Genomic DNA, 22,477 nt, shown 5'->3' with positions numbered 1-22,477 from the left:
ACAACGTCCAATGCAAGTATATCCTTCCTTGACTGCGGAGGCCAAAACTGCACGCAGTACACCAGGTGTGGCCTCACCAATACCCTGTACAGTTGTAGCAGGACTTCTCTGCTTTTATACTCTATCCCCCCCCTTGCAATAAAGGTCAACATTCCATTTGCCTTCCTGATTTCTTGCTGTACCTGCATACTAAGTTTGTGTTTCATGCATAAGAACCCCATGGCCTCTCTGTACTGCAGCACTTTGCAATTTTTCACCATTTAAATTATGATTTGCTTTTCTATTATTTCTGCCAAAGTGGATAACCTCATTATCTCCATCTGCCAAATTTTTGTCCACTCACTTAGCCTGTCTATATCCCTTTGCAGATTGTGTGTCCCCTCCTCAATTTGCTTTCCCACCCATCTTTGTATCAGCAAACTTGGCTACATTACATTCTGTCTTTTCATCCAAGTCATTAATATAGATTGTAAATAATTGCATACCCAGCACCGATCCTTGCAGGACACCATTAGTCACTGTTTGCCAACCGGAAAATTACCCATTTATCCCGACTCTCTTTTCTGTTAGTTAGCCAATCCTCCAACCAGGCTATAATATATTACTTCCAAACCCACCACATCCACTGGTTCCCCCTTATCCACCCTGCTCATTACATCCTCAAAGAAGTCCAGCAAATTTGTCAAGCATGATTTCCCTTTCATAAAACCATGCTGGCTCTGCTCGATTGAATTATGCTTTTCCAAATGTCCCAATACTGCTTCCTTAATGATGGACTCCAGCATTTTCCCAACAACAGATGCTAGGCTAACTGGTCCAGAGAATTTTGGTAGATTACAACCAACGCATCCACTATCTCTGCAGCCACTTGTCTCAAGACCCTAGGATGTAAGCCATCAGATCCAGGGGAATTGTCCGCCTTTAGTCCCATTATTTTACTGAGTACTACTTTATTTCCTTTTAAGTCTGCTTTTACTGAGCCCCTGTATCTCAATGTACAACATCCCATCATTACAAGATTCTGTCTGTGTCTCTCTGGGTTCCAATACACACCTTTATAAACCCCTCTATATTGAGTGTTAAGTTTGTTTCAATAAACACAATGAACACTATTTTAAATGAATTCCTTTTTATTTATAGCAAACATTCCCCCAAAAAATAAACGGACACTGCACAGTATGAGCGATTCAATTTGCATTATGTAGCTGCAAGAATTCCCTTTCTAGTATTGTCAAAGCAGTGATGTAATGCCATCTCTTCAGTCATCCACTGAGCATGCTCAGTCACTCAGGATGTAACCATATTGCAACGGTTGACTGCAGGTTCCAATGAGAGCATCACAGACTGAAGTGGTTTTAAACAGTGGTCACTGAGGAAGATCCTACATAATGTGATGCACTGTGTAGCAGACACAAGGGTGTCAAAAATGCAGAATCTAAAAGCTCTCAGTTAGAACATTATTTTGTAGAAATATACAAAGACCAACAACAGAAATGTGTGTTTCAGATTGAATTTTCTACATTATTCAAAACAAACTACTCATTTTCCACACACACACACCCCTCAACTAGGAGTGTTCAGAAAGAATCAATTAGAAACTAATGATCAAATATACAGTCACTTGGTCAGCAGCTTGACCTTGCCCAGAAATAAGCAGGATTGTGCATAGCTAGAGTTTTCACTGTATATTCCTGATAACAGTAAATTTTAATAAAGATTCATTCTATTACAAGTGAAATCAGATCAGATATTCTTCCGGTGAACAAAACAAAAAGGTTTGGTAAGATGACAGGCAGCAGACTACCTTCCTGCTTTAGTCATCACTGTGACGACTTTCACCTCACTGAAGTTGCTGTTGGCTTTTGGCTAATTCTGCAAACTACCAATGCCCTTAAAAACTGGCAAATCTTTTGGTTCCCTCTGGTCTTTGAACAGCACTGGCCTGGGATGGACACCAGTATGGTGAAATAAACTAAAGCAGGAATGGATAAACCAGAACCAAAGATGTGCACTCAACAAATCCCAGAAGAGTTAGAAAAATGTCTACACCATTTAAAATCAGAACCCATTTTACTATGATTAAAAGCACAGTAAGCATCACATTTTTTGGAGCCCAGATGGTCCAATCAAAAGTCCGCACAAGCGCGTTTTATTCAATATAAAAGCCGCTCACCAGCTGGGCGGGACCCCTAGAGATCAGCGCAGCTCACGGGACAATGGTCCGCATGTTAATATGCTATCCAGACCAATTAGTTTTTGAATTAGTATTCCTAACATTTTACATACAGTCTCAACTATCTCAAAGCTGAATCACCTCAAGAGTGGTTCTAAAATTGATTTAAAACAAAAGCAAAATACTGCGGAAATCTGAGATAAACAGAGTTAACATTTCAGGTTGATGATGGACCCGAAATGTTAACTCTGTTTCTCTCTCCACAGATGCTGAGCGCTTCCAGCATTTTCTGTTTTTATCTAAAATTGATCTGCTGTGTCTCATGTCTTTTTCTTTATATAGCGTGCGTGCGCGTGCGCGTGTGTGTGTGAGAGGTTGGTTTGAAGCCCAATGTGGAGCAGTGCTGCTTAGGTGTGCCAGGAAGGAGATCCGATCATGGCCTGGTCTACAAAATGACCCATTCAGCTGGCGTCAGACTCCAACATACAAATCAAGCGAGAGACACAGCTGCAGAGAAAGAAACGTCAGGGGATGGGGAAAGAGGAGCACACAAATCAGGACTATTCTATTTGGCAGGGAGTGTTTTATAACCCAGGCCAAACCACTGGAGAGGGGAAGAGGGGAGAATGTTCCCCCCCCCTCTCTTCACCCCTCCCTTCCCCCCAACCAGTGGTTGCACCTATACTGGGTAATCAAGGTTCGCCATCATTTTCACATATCCTTCAGTGATCCTGTTGGATGAGACAGTCAAGAGCCTGCGAGACACATAGTGCAGTGAGTAAAATGGCTTCCAGCAGAGTTGAAGGACAGAGTTGCAGACAAGAGATTGGTCATCTATCTCAGTAAATATCTAACATGTTTGAATGAAACCAATCTCCAATTGGGTAACTAATTTACTGGATGGGTTGTCTACTTATCTTACTTCTTGATGTCAAGATGGTCAACAAACCTGCAAGTTTCCATTTTGTCAGAGAACCAAGCAGCTGGGTTTCAATGTGGTGCAATTTTACAATCAACATCCATGTAATGCACAAACACAGAATCCTTACAGTTTAAAGAAGAGGCCCCTAAAAAAGGATGCAATAAACTCCTCTGACAGAGGGTTAAAATCTTTCAAGGAAAATATCCGAGAGACTTAACAATCCAGAATTTTCTACCCCAGACTTGTACTATACTATCTGAAGAACTTGCTTTCTGTTGTACAGTAGACTTGACTAGAAGATTCAGTATAAAAAGTTACTCAAATGTTTCCTTTTGTGCAATTCCCACGTTTTCAATCTGTAGGATTTTGTTTTGGTGCATTGCACAGCTCGAGTAGATTAGAGGCACAAGCGCTTCACAGAGGGTTGAAGGCCTTTCTATGCTTTGAAAAGAACAGGTCCCAACTTAGCTGAGGCCGAATGGTACATGCTTTAGCTGCTCCGTTACAGGTGTAGCCATTTGGGCAACAGTGCAGCTGATCTTCACAGCAAGTGGCCTGCAAAAGAAATCAAATGTTACATTACAGCAGTTAATGATCGTACAACGTTAGGTCGCAGGTAAGGATTAGGGGTAAGTTTACACTGATTTGGAATCTTTGCAAGACCCACAATGTATTCAGGGTGTCACTTAACCGTAGAATCCTTTTGATGCTCAATGCGAGAGCTGCCACTCTGCAGTTGAGAATCAGAGTGATGGAAAACTACTTGTCCACCCAGTCAGGATCAAAACCAATCCAATGAACAAAATGAATATTTTACATCCGTTTTAGCATTCCTGATTTAAGAGCTGCCGTGTGATGAATACAAAATAAATATTTATTGGAACGTAAAGGTGTAAAGTGCCTGCTGCTGGGCAATCATGAGCCTCAAGTTTGATTTAAAAAAAGTAAAAGTCCTTAAACTGAAAGGCATTTTTACACGTAAAATAGAAGTGAACAGTTCAACAAGTACATAAAGATGATTCATTCCACAGGTTCACTTTATACATGAGGGACTGAGTGTGGTGGAATTTGTTTCCATCCCATTTACTTTCTTAGTTCAATACCTCAAGAGCCAGATTTATGTTTAGAAGACATTGTAATTAAAAAAAATTTTTTTTTAAAGGACATTATTTGTTCATGGGATCTGGGTGATGGTGGCAGGGCCGCATTTATCACCCCTCTCTAGCTGTCCTGCGGCGAAAGGTCTACAGTACGACTGCTTATTTATAACCCAACCTGTGAATTCTTCTCTACACGATTACCAGCAGCTTTTCTCCGTGCTAAATGATATTAGGCATGCTCGAGGTGACGTTGGGCTTCAAAAAGATATATTCAGTTATGCTACCCAAGTTTAAATTAGCTCTGATCGCAACTGGGGTCTGCTAACCTGGACAACTGGAGCCTGTGAGACTTGACGCTGTAGTCTCTGCTTTGAGAGAGTGCTTTTACTCCTATAATGCTGACGTCTGGTCTCCTTTAGTTTCAAATCTTTAGCAGAGAGTCACTGCTCTGTGATAAAGGTCCTGCAACTCATTTGCTCACAGTTCGAAGGGCTGAATGGCCTATTCCTGATGTAACGGTTCGATGGCCCAGACAATTCCTCAAATACATAAATGCCTTCACTGCAGAGATGCGTTAATTAGATTTTGATGTTTTTTTTCTCCCCCAAAAAGACATTTTCATGCAGATAATAACTTATGAAACAGAACTGAAGAACCTAGATGAGTTATATTACACCTCTAATCGGTGAAAAAAATAATCATCTTTCATGTTACAGATCTGACCTATAAACCCAAGTAAGGAACTCTTTCTCAAGCCAACCTAGCCAGCTCTTCAGTGATGTTTAATACATAGCCTGGTTTACTTATCATACTGTACTATGAAGAATTGAACTAGTTTAAACTCAGGACCTTAGTGTAATATTACACAGACAGGCAATCAAACCAAAATAGGGTCGAGGATAGAAAATTTGCAAAGCATTAAAGAATCTCATGGTGCACAATTTAATGATTCCCTATCTGCCATTTAAACACTAGCCCCCAACAGCATCACACGCCAATCAATTGGTGTCAAATAAGCCATTTACCATACCTGTGACCCATACTGCAAGGGCTCAGGTCGTGAGGGATATTTAAGTTATTTGCAAGAGATAACATCCCATGTACTTTGCTACAAGAGATATTCAGACCTTGCTCAAATGTATCGATGCATCAACTTCATGTAACCTAATCGGGCTGCAGTTTATTCCTGACCCCCCCCCCCCCCCCATTCTTTCCTCCTTCAATGAAGGGATTTACTAATGGAAGGATATAGTTCCACAGCACCTCATCGAAACAGGCATTCTTCACACGCGAGCCTACAGAGTGAATTTCAGCATGAATGTGACATTGGGAAAGGAGCCTTATCCTGTTCTCTCTCAATGGCCAGCAGAGGTCACTGGATAGTAATGAAGAGTGGGAGCCCTGGATGCTGCTTTCTCCTCTGCAGCTGAAGGACATTGAACCTCAACTGAAGCAGCTCAGACCAATAAACTCAGCATTCAATTCGGCACCTTCAGGTCCGTATTGCCCAACGCTGCACGAGGGGTGAAAAATCAGCCCATCCAGGGAGCACTTACATGTTCGTATGGACAGCAAGCCCAGCTCCCTGAGGCAAGCTTACAGCAGGTGGCTGGAGACGGGCATCGGAACGTGTCATCACATTTCACGTCAGAGAGAGGTTGCTTGACCTCCCAGGGTATGGCGAGGCTTTGCCTTTCACAGGTCCCGGCACCCACGTTACAGGTGTAGCCATTTGGACAGCAATGCTCGTGATCCTCGCAGCACACCGCCTGGTGGAAATACAAGAAAATCTTTAGCAGCATCTCAACACCTTGAAGGCCTTGCGCCCTCCAAGTAAGATATCATGTCAGCTGTTTTGCAAAACCAAGACAGCAAGTTACATCTACAGTTTATACAATCCAATGGGGGGGGGGGGGGGGGAGGGAAATATTAAAATCACAACAGCCAGAAAGTTTACATCAACAGTAAAATTGTGTCACACTGATCAGAAAATAGACAAAACAATGACTGGACCTTGGATTTCCCTTCCTTGAATTCACTTTAATGCTTTATTGGGATTCAAACTTGTGTTCATGGACGTTTTCAGTTGTTTTTGTGAACATTATGATTAGGAAAAGGGGAGGTGCAAAGAGACCTGGGTGTCATGGTACATCAGTCATTGAAGGTTGGCATGCAGGTGCAGCAGGCGGTTAAGAAAGCAAATGGCACGTTGGCCTTCATAGCAAGGGGATGAGAGTACAGGGGCAGGGAGGTGTTGCTACAGTTGTACAGGGCATTGGTGAGGCCACACCTGGAGTATTGTGTACAGTTTTGGTCTCCTAACCTGAGGAAGGACATTCTTGCTATTGAGGGAGTGCAGCGAAGGTTCACCAGACTGATTCCCGGGATGGCGGGACTGACCTATCAAGAAAGACTGGATCAACTGGGCTTGTATTCACTGGAGTTCAGAAGAATGAGGGGACCTCATAGAAACATTTAAAATTCTGACGGGGTTAGACAGGTTAGATGCAGGAAGAATGTTCCCAATGTTGGGGAAGTCCAGAACCAGAGGTCACAGTCTAAGGATAAGGGGTAAGCCATTTAGGACCGAGATGCGGAGGAACTTCTTCACCCAGAGAGTGGTGAACCTGTGGAATTCTCTACCACAGAAAGTTGTTGAGGCCAATTCACTAAATATATTCAAAAAGGAGTTAGATGAGGTCCTTACTACTAGGGGGATCAAGGGGTATGGCGAGAAAGCAGGAATGGGGTATTGAAGTTGAATGTTTAGCCATGAACTCATTGAATGGCGGTGCAGGCTAGAAGGGCCGAATGGCCTACTCCTGCACTATGTTTCTATGTTAAGTTAGAGAGCAAAAGGTACCCAAAGTGTGGCCTTCAAAGCCAAGGTTACTGCATTCCCTGCACAGTTCGATTTCTCCCGCGGGGCTTGGTCTGGTTTGAATAGTGTGGTGGTGGAGATTTGAAAAAGGGCCATTGCCTCGCTCGTAGATAAATTAGAGCACCTAGAATCCCCAAATAATACAAAAACTTCGATCAAATAACCCCTTATCCTTCTAAATTCAGGTTTAAAGATAAAGCAACCCTGGAATGGAATGCTGTGGTTTATCTGCCGATTCACTGCCCTTTGCAGTTATTCCATGCCCCCTGCAGGAACATGATTTGGTGAGGGTATTTGACTCATACGAGTTTGCCATATAAAGGCTCTAAAACAACTTGTATTTATATAGCGCCTTTAACGTAATGAAACGTCCCAAGGTACGTCACAGGAGTGTTGAGAGATAAAAAATTTGAAACCGAGCCGCACAAGTAGAAATTACCAGAGCTTGGTCAGAGGTAGGTTTTAAGGAGTGCTTGAAGGAGGAAAGAGATGGAGAGGTGGAGAGGTTTAGGGAGGGAGTTCCAGAGCTTGGGGCCAAGGCAACAGAAGGCACGCCTACCAATGGTTGAGCGATTATAATCGGGGATGCTCAAGAGGGCAGAATTTGAGGAACGCAGACATCTTGGAGGGGGGCTGTGGAGCTGGAGGAAATGAGAGATAGGGCGGGGTTTGCAAACAAGGATGTGAATTTTGAAAGCAAGGATGTGAATTTTGAAAGCGAGGCATTGCTAACCGGGAGCCAATGCAGGCAACGAACACAGGGATGATGGGTGAGCGGGACTTGATGCGAGCTTGGACACTGGCTGCCGAGTTTTGGATGACCTCAAATTTACGTAGGGTAGAATGTGGGAGGCCAGCCAGTTGGAGTAGTCGAGTCTAGAGGTAACAAAGGCATGGATGAGGGTTCCAGCAGATGAGCTGAGGCAAGGGCGGAGACGGACGGTGTCACGGAGGTGGAAATAGGCAGTTTTAGTTATGCTGCGGATGTGGCCGGAAGCTCATTTCAGGGTCAAATATGACACCTAGGTTGCGAATAGTCTGGTTCAGCCTCAGTCAGACGCCAGGGAGAGGGATGGAGTCAGTGGCCATGGAACGCAGTTTGTGGCAGAGACCAAAGACAATGGCTTCGGTCTTCCCAATATTTAAGCAAAGACATAACCTACCGCAGTCAGAGGGCAACAACCAAAGCCTCCTGAGCGCCGTGGACAGCAGGTATTGCCTGCAGAGCAGCTCACAGTCTCATCACACTTGATAGACAATGTCCTGCTCATCTTCGGAGATTTCATCATCACTGCTTTACTGGCGGTCCAGGAAAAAGATACCATATTCTTCTGGCAGGCTTTCTGCTCAACATCACAAGAGTAGCCACTGGGACAGTAGTGGGCTTGGTCTGTACAGCAAACTGCCTGATAGGGGGAGAAAGACAGAGACTTGGCTTCTGTTTTTCTAGTCAACTTACCCCCCCCCCCCACCCAACCATTAAAATTGCTGAGTGAAAATCACGTTGTAGACTGTTCTATCACCTAGGAAAGATCTCCACACGACACGCCCTACCTCCCATTAGTGGAACCTCAGGGCCCATCTCAAAGTTAGGGAAAGAAATTTCACATTGTGATCAGAAAATGACAATCGGAGACTGGATGAAGCACTGAATTTGGCGATGGCCTTGAGGAACAGGAGGTGGTCATTTAGCTGCTCGAGCCCGAGATCATGGCTGATGTGACCAAACTCCACATACCCACCTTTGCCCCATATCCCTCAATACCTTCTGTTAATAAAAGTCCATCAAGCTCAGATTTAAAATTAATTGACCTAGCATCAATTGCTGTTTGCGGAAGAGTTTCAAAACTCTACCACCCTGTGCGTGTAGATGTGTTTCTTAACTTCACTCTTGAAAGGCCTGGATCTAATTTTTAGGCCACATCCTTTTCACCTCAGGGGTCCAACCTCAAATCAGGTCCAGAGGAATTCCCTGCCTGTTGGCTGAAATGGTCTTATGCCAGATGAACCTGTGCAATCTCCAGTTTCCAACTAGCACAAGTCTGCAACACAGAAATGCGGCAATTTAATTCAGACAGGCCAACTGATGGCTAGTGTGGGAATGGGTAATGGAAGTGTCTGGCACAGGAGTGAACGCTTGAGGTTGTTGCTAAGGCACAGTTGTGGCAGAGTAGAGTGCTTTTCTCTACATTTATTATATTGCAACTATTTATATAGCACCTTTCACAACCACCGGAGGTCCCAAAGTGCTTTACAGCCAATGAAGTACTTTTGAAGTGCAGTTACTGTTGTAATGTGAGAAACGCAGCAGCCAATTTGCACACAGCAAGCTCCCACAAACAGCAATGTGAATAAAACAGATTATCTGGTCAGTGATATTGGTGGAGGGATAAATATTGGCCAGGACACCAAGGTTAACTCCCCTGGTCTTTTTCAAAGGAGTATCCCAGGATCTCTTGCATTCACCTGAAAGAGCAGACCTCGGTTTAACGTTTCATCTGAAAGACGGCACCTCCTACAGTGCAGCACTCCTTCAGTACTGCACTGGAGTGTCAGCCTAGATTTGTGTGCTCAAGTCTTTGGGGGTGAGACCTGAACCCACAACCTTCTGACTCAGGAGAGAATGCTACAACATAGCACATTTCACATAATGAAACATTCCAAAGCATACACAAGGGGAGAGAGAGATCTGGAGCACGAAGCTGCAGAGAAATTAGGCAAAGACAAAGAGGTTTGGGAATTAAATTTTAAAATTAAGGGAACTGGTAGCTGAAGACTCTGCCATTAAGGGTGTAGCTGGGGGGAGGGGGAAGGGCTATATTGTGACAAATCCAGTAACCAGAGGTGGAAGAGCAGAGGGAGTGTTGATGAGCACAGTGCGTCATCTATGTCCTGTTTCAACACTACTTCCATCACTGGATCTGGTCCACCACCAGATGGCTGTCTTCAGATTACTGTTGTATGTATGCGGGCTTTACTACAAGCTGCCTGATGAGTGAATAAACACACACACCCTCTGCCACCTTGACCAAGTGGCCGTGACCTCGAAGTTATGGTCAGAAAGCTATGGTGCGATCACTGTCGAGCTTGATCCAATCCTTAACCGACATCCACACACACACACACAACGAAGAAATGAGATATGGGTCTTGATACTAGAATTCTGGCTGATTTTCTAATCCTTTCTAGCCCAACAGTGAAGCCATCTATGTCAACTTGATTATCAAATCAGAACCCAACAGAAAATCATCAACCCAGGATGTCCCTAGTCTGTGTGGCCCAGTATCACGGCATCTGACTGGCAGCATCTTGCAGAATTATTTAACTATACAGCAATATTTAACCCTGCCCTGAATTTGTAGGTGTGCCTCTATATATTCTTTCCCCAAGAGGAACGTGGATGGTTTACCACTCGGCTACAATTATCCCTCTTCATCCAAAGACAACTGCTTACTGCACAACAACAAAAGACATGCCTACCTCTCTTCCTTTTCCCTCCCATCTAAGAGCAGACCACTTGAGTTTCTAAGAAATCATTATACTATTTTGAAAGGGAACCGATGCAGGAAAGATAAAATAAATGTATGGATACAAACCAAGACCACCATCAGGCTTGAGGGTTAGCTACCATGGCACGATGAAGAATGAAAGGAATGAGTAGGTAGATATCCCCTCACGTAGCAAGACACACTGAATGATTGAACAGCAGCAACTAACCTCTGGAAGGGGACAGCAAGCCCACTGTCCCGAGGGAGTTCTGCAGCAGGTCGCGCCCGACTGACATTTCACAGTGTCGTCACACTGCATATCCAAGGCTTCGCTTTTCACCAAAGTCGGCATATTTGTAACCAAGGGAATGGAAATATTGTCCTTGTGACAGAGTCCTGCCTGAACATCGCATGTGTAGCCATTGGGACAGCAATGAATGTGATCGTCACAGCAGACAGCCTGATAGGGAGAGAAATGAAGAGAACACTTAATACGGACTAATTTTCCAAGAACGTTTTTTCTCTAACACTAAAAAACCTGCGTTACAAGTCCATATTAATTCATCCAAAAGTAACTTGGTTAAGCAGCTTCTCTGGGACAATCCACTTCTATGTGGCTATCCTATTGTTGTCCTCAAGCGCAGTCCCTACATTGAACCATAACGTTTACAGCACAGGAGGAGGTCATTTAGTGCACTGTTTGTGCCGGCTCTTTGTGAGAACAATGTGCCATTAATCCAACTGCCTGGCTCTCATCAAAACCTTGCGTTATCAAAAATCTGCTCACTTTTCCTTAAAAAGATGCAATTGTTTCTGCATAAAGAAATTTCTCTTAATTGCTTTCCGATTCCCAGGATGGCAGGACTGACATATGAAGAAAGACTAGATCGACTTGGCTTATATTCACTGGAATTTAAAAGAATGGGAGGGGATCTCAGAAACACAAAATTCTGATGGGATTGGATAGGTTAGATGCAGGAAGAATGTTCCCGATGTTGGGGAAGTCCAGAACCAGGGGTCACAGTCTAAGGATAAGGGGTAAACCATTTAGGACTGAGATGAGGAGAAACTTCTTCACTCAGAGAATTGTGAGCATGTGGAATTCTCTACCACAAAAAGTTGTTGAGGTTAGTTCGTTAGATATATTCAAAAGGGAGTTAGACGTGGCCCTTACGGCTAAAGGGATCAAGGGGTATGGAGAGAAAGCAGGAATGGGGTACTCAAGTTCTATGATCAGCCACGATCATATTGAATAGTGGTGCAGGCTCGAAGTGCCGAACAGCCTACTCCTGCACCTATTTCCTATGTTTCTATGAAACCCTAGGTGCCAGCCATTACTCAGTGGTAGCTGAGTCAAGGGGTCAGGGGGTTCAAACCACACTCCAGGACATGAACACATCGTTTCAGCTGACACTCCAGTGCTGTACTGAGGCAGCGCTGCACTGTCAGAGGTGCAGTCTTTTCAGATGAGACTTCAAACAAACAGAGGTCCTGTCTGCCCTTTCAGATGGATGTAAAAGATCTTATTCCTTTGTTTTGGAGAGGAGGTGATTTTCTCCAGTGTCCTGGCCAACATTTATCCCTCAACCAACATTACTAAAACTGTTCAATTGGTCATTTATTTCTGTTTCTTTGCTATGCATAAATTGGCTGCTGTGTTTTCCTACATTACAACAGTGGAGAGATTACACAAAACTAGGGCTGTATTCCTGGAATTTTAGAAAGTTAAGGGGTTGATTTGATTGAAGTGTTCAAGATATTAAGAGCAATGGATAGGGTAGAGAGAAATTATTCATGCTGGTTGGGAAGTCTGGGACATAGCCTAAAAATTAGAGCCAGACCTTTCAGGAGCGAATTTAAGAAGCAGTTCCACACACAAAGGGTGGTAGAAGTTTGAAACTCCCTTCTGCAAACAGCAATTGATGCTGGGTCAATTGTTAATTTTACATCCAAGATCGATGGGACTTTTGTTAACCGAAGGTATTCAGAAATATGGGGCAAAGGAGTTATGTCACAGATCAGCCATGGTCTCAGTGAATGGCAGCACAGACTCAAGGGGCTAAATGGCCTACTCCTGTTCCTAGCAGTGACTATATTTCAAAAGTACTCAATTGGCTGTGAAGCACTTTGGGATATCCTGATGTGATGAAAGGCTCCATACAAATGGACGTTTTTTCTTTCCAACTCCATAACCACTAGAAATAATCTTTCCCTATTCATCAGAGCCCTTCATAATTACACACTTGATCAGCTCCGCTGGGCAGGCCACATAGTTCGCATGCCAGAACACGAGACTCCCAAAGCAAGCGCACTACTCAGAACTCCTTCACGGCAAACGAGCCAAAGGTGGGTAGCGGAAACGTTACAAGGACACCCTCAAAGCCTCCTTGATAAAGTGCAACATTCCCACTGACACCCGAGAGTCCCTCGCCAAAGACCGCCCTAAGCGGAGGAAGTGCATCCGTGAGGGCGCTGAGCTCCTCGAGTCTCATCACCGAGAGCATGCGGAAATCAAGCGCAGGCAGCGGAAAGAGCGTGCGGCAAACCCCTTCCCTCAACGACTATTTGTCCCACCTGTGACAGGGACTGTGGTTCTCCAATTGGACTGTTCAGCCACCCAAGAACTCACGTTAAGAGTGGAAGCAAGTCTTCCTCGATTCCGAGGAACTGCCTATGATGATGATCATAATTTTTTAAAAACATTATTACATCAGCTGAGCTTTTGCCACTCCAGTGGGAATAAAGCCAGTATCTGAGGTCTTTCAAAATAATCACCCCCCCCCCCCACCCCCCCAATCAACTATTGCTCCATCTCCAACTTTTCTTTTCTTTCTAAATCCTTGAATAAACTGTTGCCTTGCAACTACACTCCTCCCTCGCCACTCACTGTTCCAAGATCCACCTTGCCCACTGCACTAAAACCTCAGTGGTAAAAGTCAATGACGCCTTGCACAACTGCAACCGTTGACACCAACCACTGCATTTTCCTTGAAGGATTCTCTTCCATAGTCCAGCTCTTAGCACTACACTCTCCTGACTGTACTCCGCCCTGTTGCACCAGACATTTCATCATCTCGGATGATTCCTCCAATTCTGCCCCGTCAGTCATGAAAGGCTCCATTTAAGTGCTTGCTTTTTTTTTCTTCCTGTTCGCTTGGCACCAACTCCATAACCACAAGAAATAATCTTTCCCTTTTCAGAGCCTTTCATGATTTTACATAGGATTACAGAATATAAGGCACAGAAACAGGCCATTTGGCCCAACCAGTCCATGCCGGAGTTTATGCTCCACTCGAGCCTCCTCCTGTCTTTCCTCATCTAAATCTATCAGCGTAACCCTCTATTCCCTTCTCCCTCATATGCTTGTCTAGCCTCCCCTTAAAAGCATCGATACGATTTGCTTCAACCACTCCCTGTGGTAGTGAGTTCCACATTCTCACCATTCTTTGGGTTTCTTCTGAATTCCCTATTGGATTGCTTGGTGACTAACTTCTATTGATGGCCTCTAGTTTTGCTCTTCCCCACAAGTGGAAACATTCCCTCTGTATCCAATCTATCAAAACCTTTCATAATTTTAAAAGACCTCTATTAGGTCACCCCTCAGCCTTCTCTTTTCAAGAGAAAAGGGACTCAGCTTGTTCATCCTTTCTGGATATGTATACCCTCACATTTCTGGTATCATCCTTGTAAGAAAGCTTTATTATATTCCGAGCTTTTTCTGCTCCAGTGGCTCTGTAACTTCTGGTCTACCAAAGGGTTCTGCCCTTGGCCATTTTTCTTTTCCTCATTCACAACGCCTCTTGCCAATATTATCTGGAAGCATGGGGTCAACTTCACATGGACTCCGATGAAAGCTAGCTCCACGTCTCTAACTTTTCCCATAAACCCCACCACTTCAACTTTAAAGCCTGTAGGATCCAAAACTTCCTCTAAATCAATGTTGGCAAAAATCAACACCATTCTTCTGCAACTCCCAGAAACGCCCGTGCGCCTCCGATCTCAGATCCATCACCCTCCCAATTGCTACATCAGTTTAGCCTCGAGATAACAAGAATTAGGAGCTGGAGTAGGCCATTCTGCCCCTCGAGCCTGCTCCGCCATTCATGATGATCATGGCTGATCTACTTCAAATCCACTTCCCTGCACTGTCCTCATATCCCTTGATCCTTGAGATCAGCTTCCTCGCACCGACCAATCGGTCACCAAGACATGCTTTCTTTTACTTCCAACATTGCCTACCTCCACCTCAGCAAGAGGGGCAAGAATTTCTATGCCTGTCAGAGGGGCTGAGACCCACGTCCTAATGGAATGTGAGGGAGGGGAGGAAGGACTAAGCACAAGACTGAGAGAAAGAATGCGAGAACAAAGAGGTAAGAACGGATGATTGGCTATAGGAATATGGAGACAAAAAATGTGATCTATAATCAACTGCAAAATAAGACAAGAGTTTGCAAGTGAAGAAGGGAAATGAATTCAAATTAATGTTTGAGCACCTGTGGAAGAGGACAGCACATCCATAACCCAGAGTTCATTTTACAGCATGTAGTGTTTGCTGGGCAGCTTGCAAACGTATCACACAAAACTCTGGATAGCCTGCCCTGCAGGGTTTCTTTCACAACTGTTGATTTCTTGAGGAGCAGGGTGCTCAATGCATCATTTTTCGCACAGGAACCGCTCTGAAGATCACAAGTATAACCAGCAGGACAACAGTGTATGTGGTCTTCACAGCAAACTGCCTGATAGGAGTAAGAACAAAGAGGACAGGTTTACCAAGGAGTGTTTTATGTTTAAGAATGAAACCAAGTTACAATTGCATATTCGTGTCACAGTTTGGTTCCCTTGCACAGTCCTTCTGGGCCAGAAGATTGTGGATCTACACACCCCCACATGTAGACATGGGAATATAATCAAGGCCGATACTCACCCGATGCTACATTGTCAGAGGTGCCTTCCTTCATTGGATGTTAAATCCAAAACAGGAAGACAGTCAGGTCCGTCTCAAAAGGACTTGACCAAAACAACAATGGAATAGTTTCCCCTTTAACAAGGTTCTAGGAGATTGCCATGAAATATTTTACAGATCATCGAGGAGAACACATGGCTCTGATCACACACACCAGCTCATGATAAGTTTACAGCAACTCCGTCACACTGCAGTATCAACCACCCATGTCGAATAGAATTACCAACATTGAGTGAATGGGGAGGGGGGAGAAAATGAAGTAAAGTTAATCTGGAAATCTGTGGAAGAAGCCAGCACTATGCGGTCAGGCAGTGTTTGCCTGACGTATCCGATGCACTGCTTTTCACTGTAGATGGTTCTTTGGGTGAACAAGGAGTAAGGAAGACCATCCAGTTGAAAGGATCCAGCACGTATATTACATCCATAGTCATTTAGACAGCAGTGCGAGTGGTCTCCCAAGTAAACTGCCCGATCTGAAATACGTAATGTTAGGCCTAGCTTTCCAAACATACTCAAGAAACCAAACATTTCATTGCGCATCAAAAATAACGAGATCAGGTTTATTTTCCTCTTCTACCAAATGAAGAATAGAATTAAGAATGAGTTGTAAACTACAGGATATGCCCAGATGGAGTATTGTTTACAAGGCTGTCAGAGGGTTCAGCTGATATTAAATTGAGCACAAGTTTATTAACAGCAGCTTGTGGTTCAGCAACATCAGCTCAACCCAAGAGAAGTTATAAGAACATAAGAGCAGGACCAGGCCATTTGGCTCCTCGAGCCTGCTCTGCCATTCAATAATATAATGGCTGATCTTCTACCTCAACTCCACTATCCAGATATCCCTGGATTCCCTGAATATTCAAACACCTATCGATCTCTGCCTTGAATATGCTCAACGACTAAGCCGCCATGCCCTCTTTGGTAGAGAATTCCAAAGATTCCCCACCCGCCAAGTGAAGAAATTTCTCATCAGTCCTAAATGGCCGACCCCTTATTCTGAGACTGTGATCCCTGGTTCTAGACTCCCCAGCCTGAGGAAACATCCTCCCTGCATCTACTGTGTCAAGTCCTGTAAGAATTATGTATGATTCAATTAGATCACCTTTCATTCTTCTAAACTCTAGATAATATAGGCCTAGTCTACTCAATCTCATAGGACAATCCTCCCATCCCAAGAATCAGTCTGGTGAACCTTTGTTGCACTCTCTTGATGGCAAGTATATCCTTCCTTGGGTAAGGAGACCAAAACTAGACACAATACTCCAGGTGTGGTCTCACCAGGGACCTATATAATTGCAGTAAGACATTTTTACTCTTATACTCAAATCCTCTTGTCATAAAGGCCAACATACCATTTGCTTTCTTAATTGCTTGCTGTATCTGCATGTTAACTTTGTGATTCGTGTACAAGAACACCCAGGTCCTTGTGAACACCAACATTTCCCAATCTCTCACCATTTAAAAAATACTCTGCTTTTCTATTTTCCTACCAAAGTGGATCACTTCATATTTCTCCAAATTATATTCTATTTGCCATGTTCGCACCCACTCACTCAGCCTGTCTATATCCCCTTGAAGCCTCTTTGCATCCTCCTCACATCTTACATTCCCACCTAGCTTTGTAGCATCAGCAATTTTGGATATATTACATTTGGCCCCCTCATCCAAATCACTGATATAGACTGTGATTAGCTGAGGCTGCTTATCAATGGGCTGCAGGGCTAGGAGGAGATTACAGCTATAAACGGAGGGATTTGAAAACAAGTATGAGAATTTTAAATGTGAGGCATTGCCGGACTGGGAGTCAACGTAGGTTAGCATCCACAGGGGTGATGAGTGAACGGGACTTGGTCCGAATTATGATACGGGCAGTGGAGTTTTGCACAAGCTCATGTTTATGAAGGGTGCAAGGTGGGAGGCCAGCCAGGAGAGCATTGGAATAGTCAAGTCTAGAAATAACAAAAGGCATGGATGAGGGTTCCAGCAGCAGATGAGCTGAGGTATGGGTGGAGACAGGAGATGTTACAAAAGTGTGCCTGAGTGGATGTTAAGCTGAGAATTTTGAGCTCAGCTGTGATGCTGTCCCAGTCAAATATCCTGGCACCAGGCACTACATTGAAGACCCAATGTTCTCTGTAATCTTTTTTTTGGGTGCGCAGCCCATTCAGATCTCCGCGCATGCATGGGTTATTTCCATTGGAAAGCCAGCAAGTGGTCTGTGTGGGACCGCCAGACCGCTGCACAGTCATGCAGCTCGGAAAGAACATTGAATTCAACAGTCATTTATTGAGACATTTGAGGGCTGAGAGCCCTCAACAAGAAATTAGCAGCTTCAGAAGAGATTGTGTGTGTGTGTAAAAAGGGGGGGGGGGGGGCACACTTAAAATCTGGAAAGGGAAGGATCTAAAAGACATGCATTTATAGAGTGCCGTTTCATGACCGCCGGACGTCTCAAAGTGCCTTACAGAGCCAATTAAGTACTTTTGGAGTATAGTCACTGTTATAATGTGGGAAACGTGGAAGCCAATTTGCGCATAGCAAGCTCTCACAAACAGCAATGTGATAATGACTAGATAATTTGTTTTTATGATGTTGATTAAGGGATAAATATTGGCCAGGACACCAGGGATAACTCCCCTGCTCTGCTTTGAAATAGTGCCATGGGATCTTTTACATCCAGCTGAGAGCGCTGACGGGGCCTCGGTTTAAAGTCTCATCCGAAAGATGACACCTCCGATGGGAGTGCTGCACTCCCTCAGCACTGCACTAGAATGTCAGCCCAGATTTTGTGTACAAGTCCCTGGAGTGGGTAAAAGCTGGGTAGGATAGACTGTGATGAATACAGTATTTAAATTACTACGAAAGATTGGTTTAAAAAAAAAAAAAAGTTTTCCAAATTCAGCTGCTGAAGGCCTGCATTGAAGGGCAAACGGAAAATTCACTGTAGCAAATGTAAAAGTGACTATGCTTCGTTACTTATTTCACACTTCCACTTTTTAGCTGGAGCTATAAGAATGGGATGAGGAAAGGCGAGGGGTTCAAGAGGAGGATGAGAGAGAAGGGCATGAGAGCAGCAACTTGCATAACGTAGATCGTTTAACATAGAAAACAAGCCATAAAGTTTTGCATGGGAGGGGTCACCAGGAGCGGAGGAGAGAGAGATTGTGTGTGTGTACATAAAAGGAATAAAGGTCATCATCATCGGCAGTCCCTTGGAATCGAGGAAGACTAGCTTCCACTCTTAGAATGAGTCCTTAGGTGGCTGAACAGTCCAATACGAGAACCACAGTCCCTACCACAGGTGGGACAGTCGTTGAGGGTATGGGAGGGTGGGACAGGTTTGCCGCACGTTCTTTCCGCTATCTGCGCACTTTTCTGCATGCACTCGGCGATGAGATGCGAGGTGCTCAGCACCCTCCCGGCTGCACTTCCTCCACTTAGAGCGGTCTTTGGCCAGGGACTCCCAGGTGTCAGTGGGTACAGACAGAGTGTCATGGCGCAAGAGTTAAGAGAAGCCATTGCAAGCTTGTTCCAAAGAATGGGTTTTGAGAAGGCATTGAAGATGGGAGAAGAGGAAGGGAATTCCAAAAAGGGTAGAACAGGGACAGCTGAAGACTGTGCCACCAATAGTGGGATGAAGGGAGGGAAGAAATGAGCAAAAGGTCAGAGCGGAGGACTGAAGGGTGGAGTTGTAGTAGATGGGACAAGGTCAGCGAGAGAGATGAGACTGAGGATTTTAAAATGTGTCGGGGGACAGGGGGCCACTGTAGGTCAGTGAAGATGGAGTGATTGGTGAGCAACACAGGATACAGGTGGTTATGTTTTGAACAAATTAGATTTGATTTATCCAGTGTTGTGACTGCTCCAGAGGTGATAAAGGCAGGGATAATGGTTTCAATTGCAGTGGGGGAGAGGTCAGGTCAGAGGCAGTCAATATTGCAGAGGTCGAAGTGAGCAGCCTTGATGACTGATGGGATATGGGGTTTGAGGGTCAGCATCCAACAAAATGTCGTGGTTCAGCCGAAGTGTATGTGGAATGGTGAGTGGCAAAAGGACGGCGTTTATGGTGAGGGCTAAAATTGCAGCTTCAATCTCCATGATGCTTAGTTGAAGGAAATACGGACGTATGCGGCTTGAGCAGAGAGGCAAGTAGCCTATTTGGAGAAAAGTGTAAAATTAACAGTATAATTCCAGAGTGTATCTTCCAAAGCTACATTAAAACAGAAGTTGGCTTACTGTCAGGTATAACTTGTGCTGCAGTGTCTACTGTAGCATTCGAAAATTCCTCATTCATATACAGACCAAAAGGACAGGCATGACTAAAATTCAAACTTAGGGTCCTGGCTGTGGTTCACTTGATGATGCACTAAAGGAAATGACTGGAAATGTTCCACTAACCTGAGGTAAAGGGCAGCAGCCCCAGCCTCCAGCACCATTTCTGCAGCAAGTGTTCCCCGTTGTGCATGTTGTCCTATCATCGCAGTGAACGTCAGACATCTTGCCTTCCACTTTTTTCACACTGGCTGTGAGCTTCAGCACCATAGGGATGGAACTATCCTTCGTTTGACACGTGGCGCTCTCTACATCACACGTGTAGCCATTAGGACAGCAGTGGATGTGATCATCGCAGCAAACAGCCTGTTGGAGCAAAAGTGAAAACATCAAATTAAGATGAGTGTTCCAAGAGACAATTCAATGTCTGCAAGAATTGTCCATAATAATCCTTCTGAAACCAACCCATACCCTTGAACCCTACAGATGGGGTTGGGGTGGATGGGGCGGGGGAGGTTGAGGGGAGGAAGGGGTGGTAAACAGACAACTACTCCAGCTCACAAGACCACCCACCGGCTCGTGCCCATTTCCCCTTATACAATGTTAACCAAACACATGGTACCCTGGCCAACACGTTTGATGCGGATGTATGATACAAGAATCACCATTTGAAAATAGTAAAATGACTGAAGCTGATATGCAATGGATATCGCAGATAAGTAAAACTGAATTATTGGAACAAAGGGGAAAGACATGGGTATATATCTTAATTCACTAAAAAAAAAACTGATATACTGCGAATAATGACATTCAACTTTTCAGTCAAAAAGCTTGTTGGGATAAGCAAACTTTCCTATTGCTAAATTTATACTGCTAATTCCACTCCCCCACCAGCTGTACACACTTACATCGCCTTCCCAGCTAGGAAATTCAACATTACATAAACTTGGTCATCAAAAACTCAGCTGCCCGTGTCCTAACGCGCACCAAGCCCCGTTCATCCATCACCCGTGCTCGCTGACCTACATTGGCTCCCGGTTAAACGCCGCTTCGATTTCAAAATTCTCATCCGTGTTTACAAATCCCTCCGTGGCCTCGCCCCTCCCCATCTCGAATCTATTTCAGCCTCTCAACCCTATGAGATGTCTGCGCTCCTCACATTCTGCCCTCTTGGCATCCCTGATTATAAATCGCTCAAGCATAGGTGGCCGTGCCTTCAGCTGCTTGGGTCCCAAGCTCGGGAACTCCCTCCCTAAAGCTCTCTGCCTCGCTACCCTCCTTAAAACCTACCTCATCTGCAATTTTTTCTTGTGTGGCTCGGTTTCAAATTTATCTGTTTTATTTTATAACACTGTTGTGAAGCGCCTGGAGACATTTTAAAGGCGCTATATAAATAAAAGTTGTTGTAGGAACCAGAGTAATATGTTCACACTTCTTGTAACAATGGAGCTTCCTTCACGGCTCTGATAAGCAGAATCTTTGTCTTATAAATAGGTTATGATCATCAGTGCCTTGTTTTGGTTTGGAAACCAACCTGTGGGACGGGGCAGCACGCCCAATCCCCCGAGACGTTTTTGCAGCAGGTGTAATCTGTTGGACAGTGCACGGTGTCATTACACTGAACACCCCTCTGTGTGCTGGTCACAATAGCTGGAACCTTGGTCTTCCAGGGGATGGATGTGCCCTTCGGGCTACAAGTTCCACTAACAGGATCACATGTGCAGCCATTTGGACAACAGTGAATATGATCGGAACAGCAAACTGCCTGATGGGAGAAGAAACAACATCCAATAAAGCAATTATAATCCCAAATATTGATCTGTACAAATAGTTCTAGGAGCACAAATGTCTTTAAAATCTCATGATGTCCTTGTACACCAGTCATTGAAAGCAAACATGAAGGTGCAGCAAACAGTTAGGAAGGCAAATGGTATGTTGGCCTTCATTGCAAGAGGATTTGAGTACAGGAGCAAGGATGTCTTACTACAGTTATACAGGGCCTCGGAGAGACCCCACCTGGAGTATTGTGTGCAGTTTTGGCCTCCTTACCCAAGAAAGGATATACTTGCCATAGAGGGAGTGCAGTGAAGGTTCACCAGACTGATTCCTGGGATGGCAGAACTGTCGTATGAGGAGAGATTGGGTCGACTAGGCCTGTATTCACTAGAATTTAGAAGAATGAGAGGGGTTCTCATTGAAACATAAAATTCTGACTGGGTTGGATAGACTGGATGCAGGGAGGATGTTTCCCTGGCTGGGAAGTCTAGAACAAGGTCACAGTCTCAGGATACGGGGTAGGAAATTTAGGAGCGAGATGAGGAGAAATGTTTTCACTCAGAGGGTGGTGAACCTGTGGAATTCTCTACTACAGAAGGCTGTGGAGGCCAAATCACTGAATATATTTAAGAGGGGGATAGATAAATTTCTAGAAACAAAAGGCATCAAGGAGTATGGGGAAAAAGCAGGAATATGGTGTTGAGAGAGGGGATCAGCCATGATCATATTGAATGGTGGTGCAGACTCAAAGGGCCGAATGGCCTACTACTGCTCCTATTTTCTATGCTTCTACATTTCTATCCTTGATTATGTCAGCATTCATATTTCAGATCATTCCTATGGATGAGTCCAAACTGCACAAATCTTCCAGAGTGCTTACGCTTGCCTCGAACCCTAGG

The 22,477-nt window shown here is 44.4% G+C and overlaps 1 protein-coding gene across 8 annotated transcripts in view; it reads right to left on the bottom strand.

Moving 5' to 3' along the window:
• Window positions 1-1,112: 1,112 nt before the first annotated feature.
• The window catches only part of grnb (granulin b), a 97,624-nt gene continuing 76,259 nt past the window's right edge, over window positions 1,113-22,477 (bottom strand). For 7 of the 8 annotated variants that reach the window (XM_070864507.1, XM_070864505.1, XM_070864510.1 and 4 more), the window contains exons 10-16: window positions 21,337-21,567; window positions 19,929-20,168; window positions 15,058-15,300; window positions 10,794-11,024; window positions 8,240-8,482; window positions 5,752-5,964; window positions 1,113-3,650 (exon numbers count right to left, since the gene is read on the bottom strand). In XM_070864507.1, the coding sequence (XP_070720608.1) occupies window positions 3,510-3,650; window positions 5,752-5,964; window positions 8,240-8,482; window positions 10,794-11,024; window positions 15,058-15,300; window positions 19,929-20,168; window positions 21,337-21,567 (1,542 nt within the window). In that variant the 3' untranslated portion in view covers window positions 1,113-3,509. The remainder of the gene's footprint in view (window positions 3,651-5,751; window positions 5,965-8,239; window positions 8,483-10,793; window positions 11,025-15,057; window positions 15,301-19,928; window positions 20,169-21,336; window positions 21,568-22,477) is intronic. The other variant, XM_070864512.1, reaches the window with a different exon arrangement.

Source organism: Pristiophorus japonicus, chromosome 21 (genome assembly GCF_044704955.1).
Source record: "Pristiophorus japonicus isolate sPriJap1 chromosome 21, sPriJap1.hap1, whole genome shotgun sequence".
Classification (NCBI taxonomy): Eukaryota; Metazoa; Chordata; class Chondrichthyes; family Pristiophoridae; genus Pristiophorus; species Pristiophorus japonicus.
Note: the sequence above shows the minus strand (reverse complement) of the source record. Positions and strands in the feature narration are given on the sequence as shown.